Source organism: Rhipicephalus sanguineus, chromosome 10 (genome assembly GCF_013339695.2).
Source record: "Rhipicephalus sanguineus isolate Rsan-2018 chromosome 10, BIME_Rsan_1.4, whole genome shotgun sequence".
NCBI lineage: Eukaryota > Metazoa > Arthropoda > Arachnida > Ixodida > Ixodidae > Rhipicephalus > Rhipicephalus sanguineus.
The window spans coordinates 3821533-3842501 of record NC_051185.1 but is presented as its reverse complement, the minus strand read 5'-3'; the positions used below and the strand labels follow the sequence as shown (position 1 = coordinate 3842501).

At 45.9% G+C, this 20969-nt stretch overlaps 1 protein-coding gene across 3 annotated transcripts in view; it reads right to left on the bottom strand.

The window, feature by feature from the left end:
* LOC119406839 (protein DEK) overlaps positions 1–20969 on the bottom strand; it is a 58787-nt gene that overhangs the window by 35869 nt on the left and 1949 nt on the right. For all 3 annotated transcript variants that reach the window (XM_049419923.1, XM_037673576.1, XM_037673577.2), the window contains exons 2-3: positions 19671–19755; positions 6908–7131 (exon numbers count right to left, since the gene is read on the bottom strand). In XM_049419923.1, the coding sequence (XP_049275880.1) occupies positions 6908–7131; positions 19671–19755 (309 nt within the window). The remainder of the gene's footprint in view (positions 1–6907; positions 7132–19670; positions 19756–20969) is intronic.

Genomic DNA, 20969 nt, shown 5'->3' with positions numbered 1-20969 from the left:
TTTCAAATGCCTGATTTTCCGGACATGCTCGAAAATTCCGACGCTTTTGCAGCACCGTCACCAGCCCCAGAGACGTCAATGTATTAAGGGGGGACGAGGGTCTTAAAATAGCAAAAAATTGTAAAAATTGTCAACTTTTGTAAATCACTATTTCAAGTATTTGTAGTCCAAATTATGCTCTGAAAAAATACTATGTTATGGCAAAATGGCCTTTCTTTTTTTTATATGCTCAAAAGATTAAATTTAAAATGTTTTTAAATCTTGAAACGAGATTTTCTCAGCTTTGTTATTTTTGTTAAGTGAATCTGCCTTACGGAAGTTTTGAGGAGGTTCCTATGAACATATTTAAACAAACTTGGTATCATTTTTTTCAGCAGCACCTGAACTACAGGCAAAAGCTTTTCTTTTTTTCTGAACATTGATGCAATTGTAATTATTTGATAAGTACCAGCTAATTACTGGAAGCTAACTTTTACCTTCCAAGTTTGAAAATTATTTCTGATCAAAGAAACAGCTGTTTTGACATATAATTTGCTTTAGCCTGTGAGGTGGACCTTTTAGAAGAACCACGTAGTCCTGAAAAGTAACTTTTTGTATTCTAAGTTACCATAACGACCCGTAAGAAATTACCTAATTACAATGAGGAAATTTGTCATAACTTCCTTTCTAAATGAAATATTTGAAATATGTTTGCAGATTTGAAATCTCCATTCAATAATACACATGCATGCCAGTTTCCATTAAGATAGGATAGTAAATAATAAAAAAAATTTCGAGACCCTCATCCCCCCTTAAAAGGTCCGTAATTTCGGACGCTGAAACTCTTCGGTGGCTGATTTTTCGTATTTTTTGCCAAAATTGCGGGTGCAAAAGGCATCAATTGAAGGCCCCACCTCTGCTATCTATCCTCTCGTAGGTTCGAACCAGCGCTTTCGCGAGTCAATTTGTTTGCGACAGTATCAGAGTCCGAAAGTCAGCTTTGCCGCATTGCCAAAGTGTTACGGGGTGAAGCAGACCAGAAATTCAAAGGGGTCGCTATCACGGCGCCGTGCGGCGATGTCTTTACGGGTAAGCAGCGGAAATAAACAGAGGCGTGGTGGCGGCAGGTGGCAAACGCGCCAGTACGGCTTAATTGCTGACAACCCTTATGATAAGCATCTTCAGTTAACTGCTCGGTAGTGCATGCATACTGCACGCATTTAATAGGCGAGAACCCAAACGTGCCGTGCCGCCATTCATGCTGCCTCTTTGTGCGAGACCGCTAAGTGCGCCGAGAAGACGCGTTGCCTTCACGAACGAAACCAGCTCGCCATTGCCGCGCCCGTGTGCAGTCAGGAACGGAGTAGGCATCTGTTACATGTTGCCGGAATAAGTGGAGCCAGCGCCTCCTCTATTTTTCTGTGCCTGGGCGAAGGAGCGGAGCGCAATGGGAACCGACCGTCGGCGTTAGTGCGGCTTTTAGCCGTCGGGCGCCGCCACTGCAGTAGACAAGCCGTCGCGTCGTCATTTGCGGAAACGAATGCCGTGGCTGCATTCGAAGCTGCTGTATGGTTCAGTTTTCGGCTGTATTCGCGTTGTTTAAAGTATAATGATAACTTGTTAACTGGAATCATGAAGCGCTTGTCGTTCTGGGCAACCAGCCAATTTCGAAGGCACGTGTCTTTCGCGGCTATCTGATCGAGACGCTTGCGCGTCGTCCGCTAGCCCGATACCAGAGAGCGCATGCCAGTGATGTGCGGAAAATTGTTTTGTCACCGTTATGTTCGTTTGACTGATATTCAGTGTTTGAGTGTTTGACTGTCTGGAAGTCGATTTTCGAAAGCAGTATTTGCCAAGAGCTAATACTGAAAGCTTGGGCGCTTAAAGTTCCCCGATGCGTGCTACCGTCTACTGGTGTAGCACACTACACACAAGCCTGGAGTTCATGCGCTAAATAGCATGAAATGTCACTAGACTGCTTCCAGGGATTTACGTGATTGCCCGTTTCCTTCGTAAAGCTTTTGAGAATTACGTTTATTGCCACCGGGAGAAAGCAACAGCTGGTGCCAGGAAAAGAGGAACTATATGCCAAGTGATAACACCATTTCAGAGCTTAAACCAGTTAAATCGTGGTGGTACGAAAAACAAACCCAAACAGCTACATATGCCGCGCATTTCCTGCAACACTGACCGATGTGTGTGAACAGACGCTGTCGTTCAAGTATAAAGTCGTAGTGCCGACTCTCAACTTGAACCAATGTGAAAGGCGTGAAAAATGGTGCGGCCTGTTGTCAGTTGCTTGAGCTCGTCTTTGTATTTGTCGACGGATTGTTGTAGCCTCAGTATCTGGCTCCTCAGCCCTCTTTCTTTTCTCTTCCATTTGGCCCGTTCGGTAGTGAGCAAAGTAGAGGCCGAATGGCTGTCGACCTGGACGCTTTTGTCGCATGGAGCAGCCTGCTCAGCCTCGTGCACTAATATATTGTGACACTGTACAGAATGATTGTCGGTTGTTTCGCCGGTAGCGCATGTAGTGTCCATGGGCCCCGATTCTTCAGCTTCGGGACCTAATGGCAGTGCTGCATGCACATGGCGTTCGCGAGGCAGCGTTACTACTGGTACTACATGCATTCGATGACTGTTTGGACGCAACACGGTCACGTTTACGGATACTTGCCATGCTTAGTTCAGTTGTTACCTTGGGCTGCAAACGTGAAGGGTAGTCTGCAAAAAGTGACGCTACAGTAAAAGCTCGTTAATTCGACACCCGTTAATTCGGAAATTCGGATAATTCGGACGGCTCTATTGGTCCCGGCCAAAGTGCATGTTAATCTATGGGACCAAACCTTCGTTAATTCGTCAGAATTGGGCTCCGCACCGCTTAATTCGGACAAATTTTGACGGCTGCCGCTACACAAATGTGTGGTAAAGCAGCGCTGGCACCACTGGGGCGAAACCGAAACTTGAGTGACATCGCCATCGTTATCAACTAGTGGGGGCGATCGCGGCGTCACCGAACGTCGGCGTCTTCTTTCTTTGCTCCACTGCGCCTCCGACGCCATTTTCCCTTGTGTTGTGTCGGCACCGTCTCTTCTTGCGAAGTTCTTGTTTTTTCCCGTTGTGACCGTGTTTACATGTGAGGCCCGAGCATGCGGCAGTAGCCGACGGTGGCATCGACGAGGTGTCAGCCGAGTCAACCGACGGTGACTGCCCGACCTTCGATGCTGTCCTTCCCACAGATATGACCCTTCAGGACTACATCGCGATTGATGATTGTGTCGCCACGACTGGTCTCCTGCCCGATCAAGAAATTATTAATGATGTCGCGACCTCATCGCACCTCATGGGAAGTCTCGGAGGCGCTTTTGATATGAGAGGGCGTTTGCCTGAGCACTTCCGACAGTTTGCGTGCTGTTGGCCATTTGGAAAAGTTAAGAAAAATTGTAATGTAAGCCGAAATCTGCGTGAAAACGCAGACGACCATTACAAAATACTTCAGCAAATAAAGGTATGCTTCTCCAACTTGATTTTAATGTTGTTTTTCCTGTTCATTCGTTAATTCGGCATTCGGTTAATTCGGACATTTTTTCCGGTCCCGTGAAATCCGAATTAACGAGCTTTTACTGTACTGCATCCTTCTCAAGCCGCCGCTTCTTATATTCTATTAAATCTTTGGGTCGTAAACGATGGCTGCATATTCTAGTGTAGTTTGAAGGTGTATTAGGAGACCAATTATCCCACCTAACTACTTGAAGCCACCTCTCCTGAACACCAGCGACAGCTGGAATTTCATGGAATGACAGCCGCATAGTGTATTAAGGCAAAAGCCTTAGAGATGCCTCATCAAATGTGAAAATTGACCGTTGGCGGCGTCAACGCGAGTGATGCAAAAAGTAATTACGTGATGACATCATATGGCGTCACAGATCATAAAATTTTGTGACATCATCGTTACGTCACACAACGTTACGTCGTCATACTACACCTTCACTTGGTCAAAATGGGCCGATCACGGAGGCAGTGCATGCCTCCGCTGATGTGCAGAAAGCTTGCACTGCCTCCAATCCTTGAGGCTGTAAGAAAATCACGTTAGGCACAGAAATATCTCGGAGGGAGGCAGGGAATGTTCAATACATTGACTGGATTCAGTCGTCTTAGATGACTGCATAAGGGACCCTGTGAGATTTTTTTTTTTTCTTTATCAATAAAGGGAAATAAAAAAACACTCATAATTTCTTTCAGTTCCATTTGCAGAGTGGAACACAACAGTATGACATATACTAAGGCATTGGGGCGGTTACAATAGCTTGAAATAGAAAATAAAACGCGAATACTATCAAACTCAAGTGCAAGTATCGAACCGGCAGTGCGACCTGACAGACTGCCTGCGGAATAGAATACGTAGAGCGGGCATGGAAAGACGCGCGAACATGCGGCATCTGTATTCTTTGCTGTTTCGCATCTATTTTCAAGTGGTTATAGCCTGGATGATTGATGAAAAGACGACGTCATCCATGACACAATAAAAGACCATCTAGCATCTTTTTATTGCCACCACGGTTAGAGCGTGATGAAAACAGCGCGCCGCTATGTTCGCGTTTCTTTCCATCCCCCTGTAGCTGTGAAAGCCTGCAAGAAGCACAAATGCAATTAAACTCGGATGCAAACACGAATTCGTGAGCTTCGTGATACGCGCGGCCGTTCAACGCCAGCTTCCCATAGTCTACTTGCACAGCGCCACTACGCAGCAGCGGCGAGCGCGCTCGCGACGGCCCGAGGAGAGCGTTCGCCCAGGCACTGAAAAATAGAGGAGGCGCTGGTGGAGCCAAGACCAATTGTCATCAATTGTGGATCAATTGTCACAGCCACACGAACCCTTTCATGACAAATGCGTGCGTACGGTACAGCAATGGTACAGTGAAGGCGTCAGCTTGGTTGGCGATGTGCTGCACACAACTAGAAACGATCGGCTTCACACAGCAGCAAATGCTGCGTATCAGCGGAGATTCGGTGATGTGTGTGCGCATCGTCTACATGCGCACACGCATTGGGGAAAGTCGGACGAGTCGACCGCTCTTCCGCTACAGTCTTTGTGTTCCGCGTCAACTCGTTTCCAAACGCTCCATGCGAGAGAGCCGTAGTCTATTCCGACTTTGCTGGTATCAGCGGCACTCATCATGAGACGCAAATTCGCAGGCGGCGGTTGGCACGTAGTTAAGCGGCGTTCGCGGCAGGTACCGAATGTATTTGCGAGAGCCTGGGCGCACACCAAAATGCCTGATAAGTGCGCTGGGAGGCATTAAAACTATTTCGGACGTGGCTGTGGCGATTTGATCACTTAAGCGGAATAAAAAAGCATGAATTTGTTTTTCCGGACTGCCCGATTTTTTGGACGATTTCGCGGTCCCTAGGGAGTCCGAAAAATCGGACGTTGACTGTACTGGCACAATGAGATGACTGTATACTTTCTGCTTTAGGGACAGCTGTATGTTGCTTATCATGATTTGTGAATGCCCATCCTTATTCTACAATGAATTTCCTTCACATGGGTGGATTTACACACATTTATACAGGTTCTAGGATCTGTTAGCCGATTGTTCTCTCACTGAGCCACTGCAGCTTGATTAAAGCATTCCAGGCCACTTCAGTATGGGTGCCAGAGTTTCTCTTGCCTGTTTTTTCTCTCCTTGTTTTACTACATTGAATTTTGTCTTACCAAATGACTACACCAGCGACTCTGCCCGTAACAAGAAAAAGCCTTTATTTCTATAATGCGCTGTACGTATCCGAGTGTAAGGACAAAGTGTACATGTAAGGACAAACAAAAGCTGAACAATTCGCTGAATTAGAGACCAAGACAAATCATTGCACACTCAAGTGCAACAAAGTTCACGAAGAAAATCTGCAGTACGTTTCCTCTCCTAAGGCAGCATTTCATGTGCAGCCAGCATGCATGCTAGCTGCACTTAAAGGGGTCGTGAAAAAAAAATGAAGCTGCCCGCTTGAAGTTTTCCCTGCTTCAACAAGGATTAGACATGCTGATTCCGAAATATTTCGGCGCAATATTCAGCCTGTAATTAATGACGCCCATTTGAAATCGCAGTTTGATTGAGCTCCCAAATGACTGTGCGGAACTACCGGCCGCCTTAGGCACTAACTTCTCTTATCGTGACGTCACAGTAAGGGAAGTTATAAACACTGCGTTAGCTTTGATTTGCTATAAAATAATAGATTTATAGAAACCTAGAAAAGAAACAAATAACAGAGCAACTTTTGCGCTCTGAGTTATATACTGTGCACATACAGCACGTGATCTGCTTGCTTCCGCTTTCAAGTACAACCGGGCTCCGTCGCATGTGTATTCTTGCCTTCGCTCGCTTGGTGCAGCGTCTCAGTTTTTTCTTTCTGATTGCAATAGGTTGTGTTTTACGGCGTGTTTTGGGTGGCTTAGTCCTCGCTATGCCAACTGTGTGCATCTTAAAATCTTAAAGGCGTTAAAGTGACGTCTTTACTGTGTCACGATATAAACAGTATGATGCTACGAACCTCGGCCAACTATGGCTCAGCAAACATCACTGCGTTGCCATGTTTTGTCGACGACAGAGACTTTTCATTGGCTGACTTAATGTGACGTCAGCTGTATAGTTGAAGGGCACGTGAGAAGAGAATCGCAATTGTGCTTTTACAGCTATTAAATGAACCCGCACGATGAAACGAGTCGAGGTATAGTATTGAATGGACGGCCAGGATTCCGAATATATACGTAGTTGAAAATTTTCGGAAAACGTTTCCCGACCCCTTTAATGTACGAAAAAAAAAAAAAATTGGAAGTCAAATTAGGAATTCCACTTGCATTGCATGCGTGCCATTGCCTACATGACAAATTCGAGCAGGTGAAATACAGTGAGGAACAAAAAGAAGTGGTGCTCACTGCTCCTGGGCGTCCAAAGAGCAGCCGGTGCAACACCTTGAGGCTCTCGGAGCGCTCGCGACTGATGTTGTGCTCGATGCGGGGGCACTCGCCCAGGGCAGTGCCCTTGCCTTGCTCCGGCGGAGGCCGCTCACGGCTCGCTGTGCGGAAGCTCACGTCCAGGCGCTCAACCTTCTTGCGCTGCCGAGACCCAGACAACTCCAGCGGCTGGTCCAGCAGGCCCACTGCATTGCATGCTTCCTCGATTAGCAATGGCACTAGTGCTACACACTCTCCATTCATATTACCCTACAGGCTTCAGAGATGCAAGAAGGGGGGGGGGGATACAGTAAAGTGACCACAAATAAGGCATACAGAGAAACTACATACACGGTGAAACAAAAAAGTGTGTACAATTGGAGGCAGAAATGAAACACAAAGTAATTGTAATAACTGACAAAATGAAAAGAAAAAAAATCCCTGTAACACAATGTCAAGGAAACACGTGTAATCGTTCGCAAAATTTAGCAGCAATTTTTATTGAAGCAATGCTAACAGGAAGGTTATCCCATTATGCAATGGTGCACGGCAGTGCAGAATTATGGAATGATTGCGTGTGGCTAAAATGTGCCTGAAACGGAGATGACTCAACCACGAGTTACAGTAGTATTTATGAAAGAGGCACAGAAGTACGCGCCTTGCATGGAGGCATGTCGTGCACAAAGCTGCAATGACTGCACGGTTGCTGGACATCCAGGGCTCATTAACCCTGTGCAGTCCGTTGTCGGACACTGCTGGACAAGCTCTTTCATGCCTGATTCACGTGCACATTTTCTCACTGTATTATGCGCTATCTCTAAAAGAATAAGTAAACTCCTTTCACTTGAGCTTTACTATTTTTCAGTTTTGGACCGGAACGAATGGAAGATGGATAAATATTTCGGACCGCAAAGGATTAAGTGCTGTTGGAAGGAAAAGCTACACCGTAAAAAAAAACAAAGCACAACAAAATGGAAAACTTCTAACACGAAGCTTCCTTTGAGAATCTTTTTGCAGGCTTTCCCAACCGTGCTGCTTGGTGCAGTCATCTTGCCAAATAGCTCACACGCGGGACAGCACTTGCATAATAAATTGACTTGCATGTAAGCTGATTTAAATGGGCGGTGGTGGTCCACAGCGTTCTCTACCGAAGCAAGCAGTGCAATGACAAATTAATACTGTCGATGCAATAAATGTACATATCCGAGATCATAATGCCTATATTCAAGGGACACTACTGAAAAGAAAAATGATTTTTCTCGTACTAGTAAATCACAATTTCAAAATACCAAAAGTACCCCTCCTAATGCCAGAGGAGCTTCGGTAAAAGAGAGAACACGTAAAAAGCCTTGAAAGGACGCTAAAGAGAAAAACGATTTCTCGCGTATTTGTCAATTACAATTTCACAACACCACAAACACCACTGTTACCACGAGAAGACGCTTGGTAAGGGAGAAAACGCACGAAAAGCGATGCCACCTTCAAATTCCCACACCAAACGGCGTGACGCCATACATTTTGACGGCGTCTACTAGGTCGTGCGTAGTTCCTAATCGGTAAACATGAGGCACACTGTCCTCCGAGGGGGCCATAGACTTAACATACCAAGTTTCAGAAAATTTCATTCAGTCAATGTCACCAAAATACAAAAAACGCACTTTGACATCCGTGACATCCCGTGTGGAGCTTTCAGCACGAAATTTAAGAATGAAACGTTTGCCTTGGTTTTCTCCTCTAGTAATGGACATATGATGGTAAAATTAATGACATTAAAGTAGTCGGAGCACAATTTATCAATCTAAGCCGATTCATTATTTCCCTTTAGTGTCCCTTTAAGTTCCTGCACCAGCTCGGACACATGTAATTGTTTGTCGGTAATAATTTTTTACACTGTGTTCTGCAGGGCCCAAAGTCCTAACATAGCAAGTTTCCGAAAATTTCACTGAACTAATGTGGCCAAGATGCACAAAAAGACTTTGAAATTCGTGATTTCACACTGACTCAAAGAGAGCAGCATTTTGGGCAAGAAAAGAAAAAAAAAGAGAGAAGACACGGACAACAGCACTGGGCATGTCTCTGTTGTCTGTGCAGTCATACTGAAGTTCACACCGATGTTCATGCGCGGAAGTCTTGGCATGAATTTCAAGAATGAAACTATGACCTTCATTTTCTCTTCTAATAATTATCCTATGATGGCAAAATTATAGAGAATAGAGTTTTGAAAGAATAATCTATCTGTCCAAACCGATTAAATGCATCACTTTAGTGTCCCTTTATAGCAAAGCCTTCTTTCCAGAGCTGTGGTGCTCTGGCTCGGTTGTCTTCTTACGAAGTGAGGTAGGCAAGCAGTTTGCGAGGAAGTTCTGCACCTTAAACCATTTAAACATAGCACTCACTAAGCTGTTAGCAAGTGATCCACCACCATTCTGGCATCTACATTTTCTTATGGACTGTGGTCAAGCAACGTTATACTAATTACTCGCTGCAGTCTTTGTCCGAGTGTGAAACGCACATTCATTATCTGTGCAAGAGGTTCTTTGCAAAATAAACAGCTTTCTGCTCTCTCTTTTATTTCTCAAACTCATGCTTGAGGCACCCTAGTGCATAGCTCGGCATACTCACTCATGAGTACGCTCACTCACACTCATTTGAATGTTGTGAGTGTATGAGTGAGTGACGAGGGGTGTGAGTAGAGGCGAGTATGAACGTGAGTGAGTACTCATGAGTGTGAGTAGAAATAAGTATGCACGTGAATGAGTACACGAGTGTGAGTAGACCTGAGTATGAACGTGAGTGAGTACTCATGAGTGTGAGTAGACGCGAGTATGAACATGAGTGAGTGCTCATGTGTGAGGAGACGTGAGTGTGAACGTGAGTGAGCACTCATGAGTATGAGTAGGTGTGAGTGAACATGAGTGAGTACTCATGAGTGTGAGTAGACGTGTGAACGTGAGTGAGCACTCATGAGTTGAGTAAGCATGAGTATGAACGTGAGTGAGTACTCATGAGTGTCAGCAGTCGTGAGTATGATCGTGAGTGCTAGTGGTGCAGAACTATCGGTAAATTGACTATTGATAGTATCGATAGCTTTTAGGAGCTTGCTCGCCAAGCTTCTTATGCTTGCGCCTTGTCCCCACCTGCGTGACCGTCGGCGCGGCGGCACACACCACGCTCGGCGCAGCTGCACTCTCTCTGGTGATTTCAAGAATGCTCACTAGATGGCGCCGCCGCTCAAGGCGGGACACACCATGCTCGGCACAAGCGCGACTGCTCGAGGGCCGCACCTCTCGTTTTGCTGGCTTCCTTTCTCTTCGCCGGGAGCTAAGTGAACACTCTTCGTTGCCGTTCATGCTGCGGAGCGGCAACGAAGAGTTGCCGCTCCGCAGCATGAACGGCAGCAGCGCGAGGGGCTCGCAACGCAGCAGCAGCTCGGGAAGATCTCGCCTTGCCAATAACCAGCCAACACATGATGTCACGTTACGCTCTCCGATGCGTGTCGTACGACTTCAAACGTCCCACCACCATCAGGGGCACCTGTATCGATGTTGCCTTCTCGAACTTTACATTGCGTCCCATCATCGATGATCCCTTGGCAACATACTTTACTGATCATAAAGCAATCATCTTTAAAGGGAAACGAGTCCCCAAGCTCATCGAGGGACGCCCTTCTTGTATTTGTAAAAGAACATCTCTTGTGTATATGTAATGCATATAGTTCATCCATCATAAAGCAATCATCCTTAAAGGGAAACCAGTCCCCGAACTCATCGAGGGGCGCCCTTCTTGTATTTGTAAAAGAACATCTCTTGTGTATATGTAATGCATATAGTTCATCCATCATAAAGCAATCATCCTTAAAGGGAAACCAGTCCCTGAACTCATCGAGGGGCGCCCTTCTTGAACTTGGTAAAACAACATCTCTTGTGTATATATAATGTTTATAGTTGATCGAAATGTATATATACTTCATCAAAATGTATATAGAGCATCCAGCCTTACATTAATAAACATTGTTTATGTAATGCATATATAACAACGTTGTCACGTTTATATACGATGGTAGAGGAATGTGTTTGAACTTAGTAAAACAACATCTTTTGTGTACATATAATGTTTATAGTTCATCCAAATGTATATATACTTCATCAAAATGTATATAGTGCATCCAACCATAAATTAATAAACATTGTGGTTGTAATGTATGTATAACAACGTTGTCATGTCTATATATGATGGTAGAGGAATGTGCACGGAGCATTCACGGGTTACCCGATCATCTCCGAGCAAGCTCCTCTAACATCATTCACTTCGTGGATATGGCGGTGAATTTTTTTCGAAAATATCGATAGTGCAAACAAACTATCGATAGTACAACTATCGACAAACTATTGATAGTGCAATCGGTAGTACCATCGTTAATATTGCTAGCGATATTACTGTCACGCGTGTTAATATATTTCAGTTTCACCCACAAAGACCTTTAGTAACATTTTTTGATGCAGAACGTGCCGTAATGTTTGAGAAGCTTCACGATTGTTTGAGATCATTCTGTTGAGATTACACGCCGGACGCGAAGAGTCAAGTTCATTCGAGAGCTTAAGCGAGCACCAGCAATAATGCTGGAAGGTTCGATGACTGATGTATAATAGACAATGCGTTCCACCAATGCTCAGATTACTCGACGGCCGAAGATTCTTCTTGCCGCTATCAGCGCGCAGTCTTGCTGCAGCATTCTTCACTAGCCCAACCACGTGACAATAATATCTATAGAAGTGTGTATAATGATGCTGCTGCTGGCCGGCCATATTGCCAAAATATTTGCGATAGCCTACTATCAGCTTCGCTTAATTTATGAGCAATTCTTGGTTCTAGTTACACCCTATTAACAAACTTAGTTCTTGATCTTTTTTTTTATATTGAATTCATAAATTGCAATGTAAATTTAAAGCCGCGCAATTACACCACATGTAACGGCTTCCTTTCCGCTACAGCTGAACAGTTTGACTTAATGATCATGCGTCAGCACAGCACTCTGGTGAAAAACACAAGCATGTCAGTTTTCTCTATGTCCGCACTCCACTATGTATCACGCGCGCGGGGAACCAAGTTTAGTCTGCAATAAGTTCCGGCTGTTGATTTTATACTATCAATAATACCGTCGAATTGATTATCGATAGTGCTATCGATAGTATTTTTTACCATCGATAGTTCGATAGTGACTCAGCTATCGATAGTATCGATAGTACCATCGATAGTTCTGCATCACTAGTGAGTGCTCACGAGTGTGAGTAGATGTGAGTGTGAACGTGAGTGAGTGTGAGTAGGCGTGACTATGAACGTGAGTGAGTACTCATGTGTGAGTAGACATGAGTATAAACGTGAGTGAGTACTCATGAGTGTGAGGAGACATGAGTGAGCCCTCATGAGCGTGAGTAGACGTGAGTATGAATGAGTATTGACAAGTGTGAGTGGACGTGAGTATGAGCGTGAGTGAGTACCGATGAGTGTGAGTAGACGTGAGCTTAATGTGAATTAGTATCGACGAGTGTGAGTAGACGTGAGTATGAATGTGAGTATCGACGACCGCGAGTGGAAGTGAGAACGAACGTGAGTGAGTACCTATGAGCATGAGTTTAAGTGTGTATGAAAGTGGGTGAATATCAATGAGGGTGAGTGGAGTGAGTGAGTGAGTATCGATGAGAGAGAGAAGGAATATAGAAAAGGTAGGGAGTTTAACTAGACTATACGTCCAGTTTGCTACCCTACACATGGGGAGGGCATCGATGAGTACAAGTAGAGTGAGTATGAAAGTGAGCGAGCGCCGATGAATGTGAGTAGACGTGAGTATGAATTTCAGTGAGTGCCAGTGAGTGTGAGCGGGCATGAGTATGAACTTGAGTGAGTTGCATGCCTGCCAAGTTTGGAGAAACGGAATCCGCGAGATCTACTCGGGGGGGAGGGGGGGGGGTGTAATGCGGTAGCAATTATATGGACACTGTCAGCGGGATTTTGCGGTCGCCGCTGATCTGTACAGAGTCCAAACCGATAACACCGCTTACGCATAGTCTGTTTCACGTGCGAGTAAATGCGCGCTAACACTAGGGACGAACGCGGTTGAAGCAGAGATGAAACGACCCGGCCGTCACCGTCGCGCGAAGGGCACATGCGATAACATCGCTCCGCGTGCGAGGCCTGTCGTCGCTTGCTTACTAGTTATTTCGTCGGGCAAGGGACCATAAGGGGCACCGTTGAGACGGGGACGGTCGCAAGCGCTGGCGAACACGCTATCTCGACAGACGTCGATAACGGCTACCCTTTTAAGTGCTGGGCTCCCCACTTAAAGCAGTAGTGACACAAAATTTTGAAGGCGAGATAACTAGTGGGATAGATTTGCGTGTACACAAACGCGTCATCTGCGAAATATTAACGGCTGATATAACCTATAACACATTTACGATCAATTTTTAAATAGCGTGTAGCGCATCTGTACGCGGAACGTCCCACCTCGCGTCACCGTGACGCACGGGGCGCGCAGTGCACTGGACGCGCGGGGCAAAACTGGATTTCCAGGAGATTTTCCTATGACCCGTACAACCGGGAGAAACGTTCAAAATCCGGGAGACTCCCGGGTAATCCGGAAGACTTGGCAGGTATGGGGTTGCCGTGACCCCCTTTTGGCTCGTTTTTTTTTTTTTTTTAGAGTGTAGCACTGTTTTGACTATTAATTTTCCTGGGAACGGTGACATGTGCAACAGCACCACGAGCAACCGTTTTGCTAATACTAGAGAAAATGAGGGTCCGCCGCCGTGGTGTAGCGGTTACAGTGCTTGGCTGCTGAACCGAAGGTGACGGGTTCGACCTCGGCCGTGGCGGTGGCATTATGATGGAGGCGAAATGCTAGAAACCCGTGTACTGTGCGATGTCAGTGCACGTTAAAGAACACCAGATGGTCAAAATTTCCGTAGCCCTCCACTGCAGCGTGCCTCATAATCACATGGTAGTTTTGGCACATTAAACCCAGATCTTATTATCTTATATTAGCTACAGTGAGTGATTGTGCCAACTAACATAGTGGTGTTCTAGTTTCTACAGTCGACTAATTCTACTTGATCACTTGAGTTGGTAGTACTGACGTGTTGTCGTTTCTTTATTCATTGTAGTTTTGGAGAATTTACTGTGGTATTAAGTGGTATTTAAGAATGGTATTTGAGAATTTAAGTGGTATTTTGTAAATGTGGTGCAGTGCGAAGCAAGGCAAGCGACACGTGTCTGGTTTGCGCTACACCACCTTACAAAATCACTATGCCTGCCATTAAATGCAGTATTTACAAAACTGACCGTCAGCCATCGAAACATGATCGCGTTATTCTGGCACGTGCTGACCAATGTGTATCGCATAAGCCAGGGGTCTAAAACAATAAGTCCGAGGCCTGTACGTGACTGCCTTCGTCAATTACCTTTTTTTCTTAATAAGTATGTTCAGGAGCTACCCAGACATGACTTGTCTAAAGCATTTTTTTTCCGTGAGGAAACCACTGCAGTCAACATATATTGATACATAACAGTGAAACAAACTCCCAAAAACCGTCGTACATATTTTAGTCATTTTGGAGATAGATATGTCGTTGGAATTCTGGCGCCAAATCCCCTTCAGAAATGACCCCTTTATGAAACATGGGAAAGGTCTTTCATATGGCAACGCTAGCTGACATTTCGTACAAACTATTCTTACCCGCCCCCCGCTCTTACCTTCGTCGCTGTGTCCTGGCCCTTGCAGGAATAAATTTTCGTGACTGGGGCTCATTAGCTGAGGTGAGTATGAGACCCCTGGCATAAGCAGTGAAGATGGAGTTAGCAAATAAGCGCGCCATATATTTGCCATTGGGACAGTCAGTGAAAATGAAAGGTTATACAGTAAAAGGCCGTTATTCACCCCCGGTTAATTCGGAAAATCGGATGATTCGGACGTATTCTCTGGTCCGGGCAAGCTTATGCATTGTTTAATGGTATTGACTCTCGTTAATTCGGCCATATTTGGCCGCAACCCAGTTACTTCGGACGATCCTTGGAGCGCGCCAAGCATGAAGCACCACAAATGTTCGACTCACGAGAGGAAAAACAGTGTTCGCGAACTCAAACAGCTGCAGTCCTTCATAAAGGCGTGGTCGCTATCCACGATCTAGCCATAATCGGCATTTTTGGCGACAAAGACTTCAACGGCTGCGGCCCACTTGCTTTGTCTTCGATTTTACTCGGCGCACGCGAACTGCGTGGGCGATATATCTATGATCGCGCCCATAGTGCCTGCGGCGACTGCGGGTCAAAGCTGCGACAAGCAGTAGTTTCGTTTTCCCCGCGTCACTTCAGAACAGTGTAGTCGCCATCCATTATTGTGCATTAGCGAGTCAAGTTTATTCAGCAACGTATGCTGTGCTGAGCAGTTTCGTTTTGACTGTGGGTGCAGGCCTCGCGCGCGCCTTCGGAACTGTGTTGGCGCTATTGGTCGTGTCTTAATTTAGCGACCACGCTTTCGTCCACAGCGGATGCGGCACTCGGTAGCTTCGTTTTGACTTCGAGCAATGCGCGCAATGTCACGCAACTCAAACATAGTGGAAGCTGTTGAAGGTGAAGAGCTTCAGCCACAGTCTGCATGCTGGTATAAAATTCGGTTGCGACATTATGATGAATGAACGATCATGTACCAATCATTTTTCCGGCGCAAATGTTATCTTCATAATAATATCTGGGGTTTAACGTCCTAAAAGAATGCTATCTTCACGTGCTCAGGTGGTGGTGGCGGTATGTAATAAGGGAGGGGCAGGACCATAGCCAAGAATTTTTTTCGGCGGGGGAGGGGGGGGGGGGGCACTTGCTGACAACCTTGACTTGAGAAAAACCTTGAGAAAAACACCCATTTTCATTTATTTTTGGCAAAAACACTTACATCACCAAAATTTCGAGGGGGGGAGGGCTAGCCCCCCCCCCCAAGGGCCGAGGAGGGGGGCAGAGCACGTTTACTGTTAGGACACGGCTGTCTTGAGCCGCGGTCACATTGTGAACGAAGTCGCGAATGAAGAAATTTGCGGCATTTACATTGCTTTTATGCCAGATATGTACTATGAATTTAAGTATTCATCAAAAAAATGCAAATGCATTGATGTAATAGACATTTCTTTATTGTTTTCTTGATACTTACGATAATTCAGCATTCGGTTAATTCGAACATTTTTTCCGCGGTCCCGACATCCCATATAAAACGTATACACAGGACAATTCCTTTGAACGAGTGTTAACATCCGTGGTTTGTCCCTAAGACTACCGAATACAAATCTGCACGTTTGGATGTAACGAGAATATATGAGAGATCATCTTAGATGTGAATGCATACAAAACGTCCAGTGTGGCAGACAGATGTGAATGAGACCCGGCGAGGTTGAGTGAGTGTGAGTGGTCGTAGTCGGAATGATCGTAAATGGGAGCTAGTAGACGTGTAAAGGAGAATATTTATAAACGGGAGTGTACTTCAATATGAACGTCAGCGGCCACCTGTGAGTGAGTAGAGCAGAAAGCTTGGCATGTTCATTCACGAGTAGACTCATTTCAAAGGCGTGAGTGTGACTATGACTGAATGAGGAGGGATGTGAGCAGGCATGAGTGTGAAGGTAACATATGAGTGTAGTAGGTGTGATTATAAATATGAGTGGGTACCTACGGGAGTGAGTAGAGATGAGTGAATGTGAGTGCAAATGGTTTTGAGTAGGCGTCAGTATGAACGTGAGCACCGGTGTGAATAGGCGTCAGTGAATACTTACCAGTGTGGGTGGGCGCGAGTATAACTGAAGGCGAGTGAGTACCGATGGGTATGGGCAGGTCTGAGTATGAACGTGAGCGAGTGCCCATAAGTGTGAGTACACTTGAGTATGAACGTGAGTACTTATGAACCTGAGTGGGCGTGTATGAACGTGAGTACGTATGAGCGTAAGTGGGCGTGAGTATGAACGCGAGTGAGTGCCTATGAGTGTGAGTTGGCGTGAGTGTGAACGTGAGTGAGTACGAGAAGATGTAAGTAAGAGCGTGAGTAAGCGCTATAAGTGTGTGTAGGTGTGAGTGTGAACGTGAGTGAGTAGGTATGAGAGTCAATGCACGTGTGTATGAACGTGAGTGCCTGTAAGTGTGAGTAGGCGTGAGTATGAAAGTGAGTTAGTGCCTGTAAGTGTGAGTAGGCGTGAGTATGAACGTGAGTGAGTGCCTATGAGTGTGAGTAGGCATGAGTATGAACGTGATGCCTGTAAGTGTGAGGAGGCGTGAGTATGAACGTGAGTGCCTATGAGTGTGAGTAGGGGTTGTAGTATGCACGTACCTCACAGGAGTACGGCCACTAGTGTGGGTTCGGACTTAGCGAGCCACAGGGCCGTGTTTGCCGTCGCCTCGCGTGAACTAGCGCGCTGCTGCACACGTACGTTCGAGCGCAAAGGCGCCGAGCGCAACGCGGCAAGTGCACAGTACTGCTCTCGAAATCCGCAACAGTTTATTGCCTGCGGCAACACCACAAAACGCCGTACAACGCCCGCTCCCAAAGGCGGCGGGAGAAGCAAACAGGCTTCACCACGCCACGGGCGAAAATACAACACAAAGGGTGCCGCTAGCACGTCTCCGCGGGCAACGGGCTCACGGCGACACGCCGCTGAGAGAAAACGGGTCCCTCGCGACTATGCTGCGTACTCTTACGATCCGCGACCACAGGGCCCGATCGCTCGAGTGAGGGCAAACTCCGTGCGCGTTGGCTTCGATAGGTACGGTTTCGGCGTGGTATGACCACGCGCGAATGCACCGCACCGCTCTTCAGCCTAGCGTTCGGAAAAGGACAACGTAAGGTAAGCGTTCGCCACTGGCGCAAGGCACCGTTAGCGATTTCCGTCCGAGCGAGCCCAAAAGAGGAGCCGACGGACGGGAGAGAAAATACGTGCTGACCCTACAAAGTCCAGAGAGAGTCTTTTCCCCCCGCTGCGCGAAACTCGAGCGCAGCGCCCCCGCCGAGGTCCGACGCCGGGAGAGGGAGGTTAACGTCACTCCCCGCTTGCCCAGCGCCGTAAGACGGCGGAGGAGGGGAGCGTCATATGATCGGACGTGGGGATGGCAGAAATAGGCGAAAACTCGCGCAATGGCGACAGGCAAGCCTCAATCCCCACAGGGTGAGTATGAAAGTGAGTGCCTGTAAGTGTGAGTAGGTGCGAGTATGAACGTGAGTGCCTATGAGTGTGAGTAGGCGTGAGTATGAACGTGAGTGCCTGAGTGTGAGTAGGCGTGAATATGAACGTGAGGGCCTATGAGTGTGAGTAGGCGTGAATATGTACATGAGTGAGTGCCTATGAGTGTGAGTAGGCGTGAGTATGAACGTGAGTGAGTGCGAAGGCGGAAAAAATTGGGGTGAGTGAGTATTCTCTTACAGTGCCGACCTATGCCCTAGTGTACAGAAGTACGAGAAAGTGTCTGCTCACTGCCTTCAGATTTAGATGCAGTTCCATGCCATTTTAGTGCACGATGCAGCAATAGCCATCGACTTCCCAGCGACTTCTGCAATATATAGAGTACCAGCGACTTGTTCGGCTTTGCAGTTGAACCAAATGTATAACCTCTATCTCAAGGCCATAGCATTTGTAAATTGAAAAGCTTAAGGAGACAATTAGTTTACAGTACATTTTTTACTTAAATACGTACGGACACATAATCTCGTTTTTCTGTTGCAATAAGCAGCTAGTGACCCACTTATCCCGGCTAGAAACTATGTTTACTTAAATGCACAAGAACCAATCGCGTGGAGACGTTCTTACAGAGCTGCCCAGTCACAGTTTCGGTTTCAAAGAGAGGCGCGACCAGGTTGCTACAATTTTTCTTTTTTCTAAACACAGCTGGCTGCACAAAACAGTGACATACTCGCCATGCATGGCACCGCGTTGACTACGGCATAGACCGCACGTGACGAACAAGGCAGCCAACACTAACTTGTGACATAGGCAGTGGTTTACATTGCAACTGACTTAATCTTGATGTTTCGAGGCGATTTGTTCTGCATGCAGTTAGTTGCATGGCACATACTTGAAAATTGATCCTAAATATGTTCCAGGCTATATTAGCTACTCACATTTAGTAGGTGATGTCCCCAAACAAATGTATCTCACAAGTTATCTCGCTTTCAAAATTTTGTTAAAACCAGGAAAGAGCTACATGACACAAAATATTTTTGCTGATGCACTTATTTCTAGCATTTAGAAATCGTGAGACAAGCACAGTAAGCAAGCACTTCACCTGCTGAAATTGCTTGTCACCATGCCAGCCATATTATTTTTAGCAGCTTCTAGGCTGTCTTGGCTCACAATGGCCAGACAATCTGAAATACAACTTTTATACGCATTAATGAAACATTTCTTTATTTCTCACTGATGGGCCATGCCATTGTTTTAAAGTCAATGAATTGCTTTATCAAATACTATATACTTAAACTGTTCTTAAATTTTTATACCTACCTTGTTCTTTAATGGTCACCACCGATATTGTCACTGCTATTAATTTACTGTGTGTAGTGCCACTACAGGTGAAAGTGCATTCATTGCAGCTATCAACACAGGTAACAGTGCAAAATTGGTGAGGACGATGACAGAGTGTAGAGAGCACCAACTGTTTATTCCGCTCATGACAACAGGTGCCAGCGGACAAGGAAAATAAAGTAGTTCAAAGAAGCTCTTACACTTGGGCTCCTCATCTTCACTGCTCTCCTCAGCAGAGTTGCCATCCTCTTGCTTGTCCTCAGGAGGGGCTTTCTCTTCTGCTGCCTGAATGGGTCAAGTGCATTGACTCTCTTATTTTATGTGCAGCTTTGCCCGGGATGTCTAACACAGAAAACCTCACTAAAATGGCACAAGCACTGTGCTAATGCTGTCAACTCTTTATTAATGATGCTCACCCGGCATATTTATTTATTTATTCGTATTACCCAGCTGGTCCCAGAGGAGCATGGAGTGGGTGGGATTTGTAGTAAAATGACAACAAATAAGAACGAATAAAGGTGTATAGTTGGAAGGGGAAACACTGCTGACAAAAAGGGTAGTTATATGAAGTCAAGGGAACATATCAAGCTGCAATTTACCAAGGTTTTTAACAAAACAATACCACCTGGTAGGTTATTCCATAGTGCGATGGCGCACGGCAATGCACAAATATTGAATGATTGTATACGGCCAAAAATGCGCCTGAAACCGAGATGATTATGAAGTAAACTAGACGTGCGTGAAAGAATTTCAAGCGACAGATGACAAGTTATGTCGTATCTCTGAAAATGGCACAGAACAGCGAAAGCTGGAGGAGCGGCCATTCTAGAGCCAGTTGTAAGCTCTCTTGGCATAACTAATACAAGTACAGTTGCATGGTACTTATTACGCCACGAGTCACCATAATCCTGCGAAGTAGGGAAATACCCCCAATATTCCTCATTCTGTGAAGAAGTGAGGTACCCACTACACATCGGTAAGGCATTACGTGCACTATGTTGATGCTGTGGCTGACGAAGAATTATGGCTGAGCCCTTTGTAAAGGGTGGGAAGACTTAAGCCACCCAATTTGCTCTGTGTCGTGTTATTTCATTCTTCTACCATGCTATATTACATCTGTTAACGTGATTCCTTGCCTGACATGTATATATGCATGGTTTTTCTCATTGTGCACGAGAGTGGTTACGGACAACCGTGCCACCAAAATCAGCTGTTGTGATCTCATAACAGCTTTTGCTGTAAAAGGCTGCATTCCTGAGGCACAGGATGCGTCACTTGTGTCCCAGGGCAGTGGCCAACACTCGGTCAGTACATAAGGCACCTACAATTAAATACTGAAGAAAGGATGCATTAAACTGTGCCTCGTATAAGTTACATTTGACAATGCATATCCAGCCGAGTGAGGGGATACCCCAGCAGCAGCAACAGAGGATTCAACCCACACACACATTACTTACATTTTGTACGTGTGATGCAATATAAGTGTGTGCACACACGCA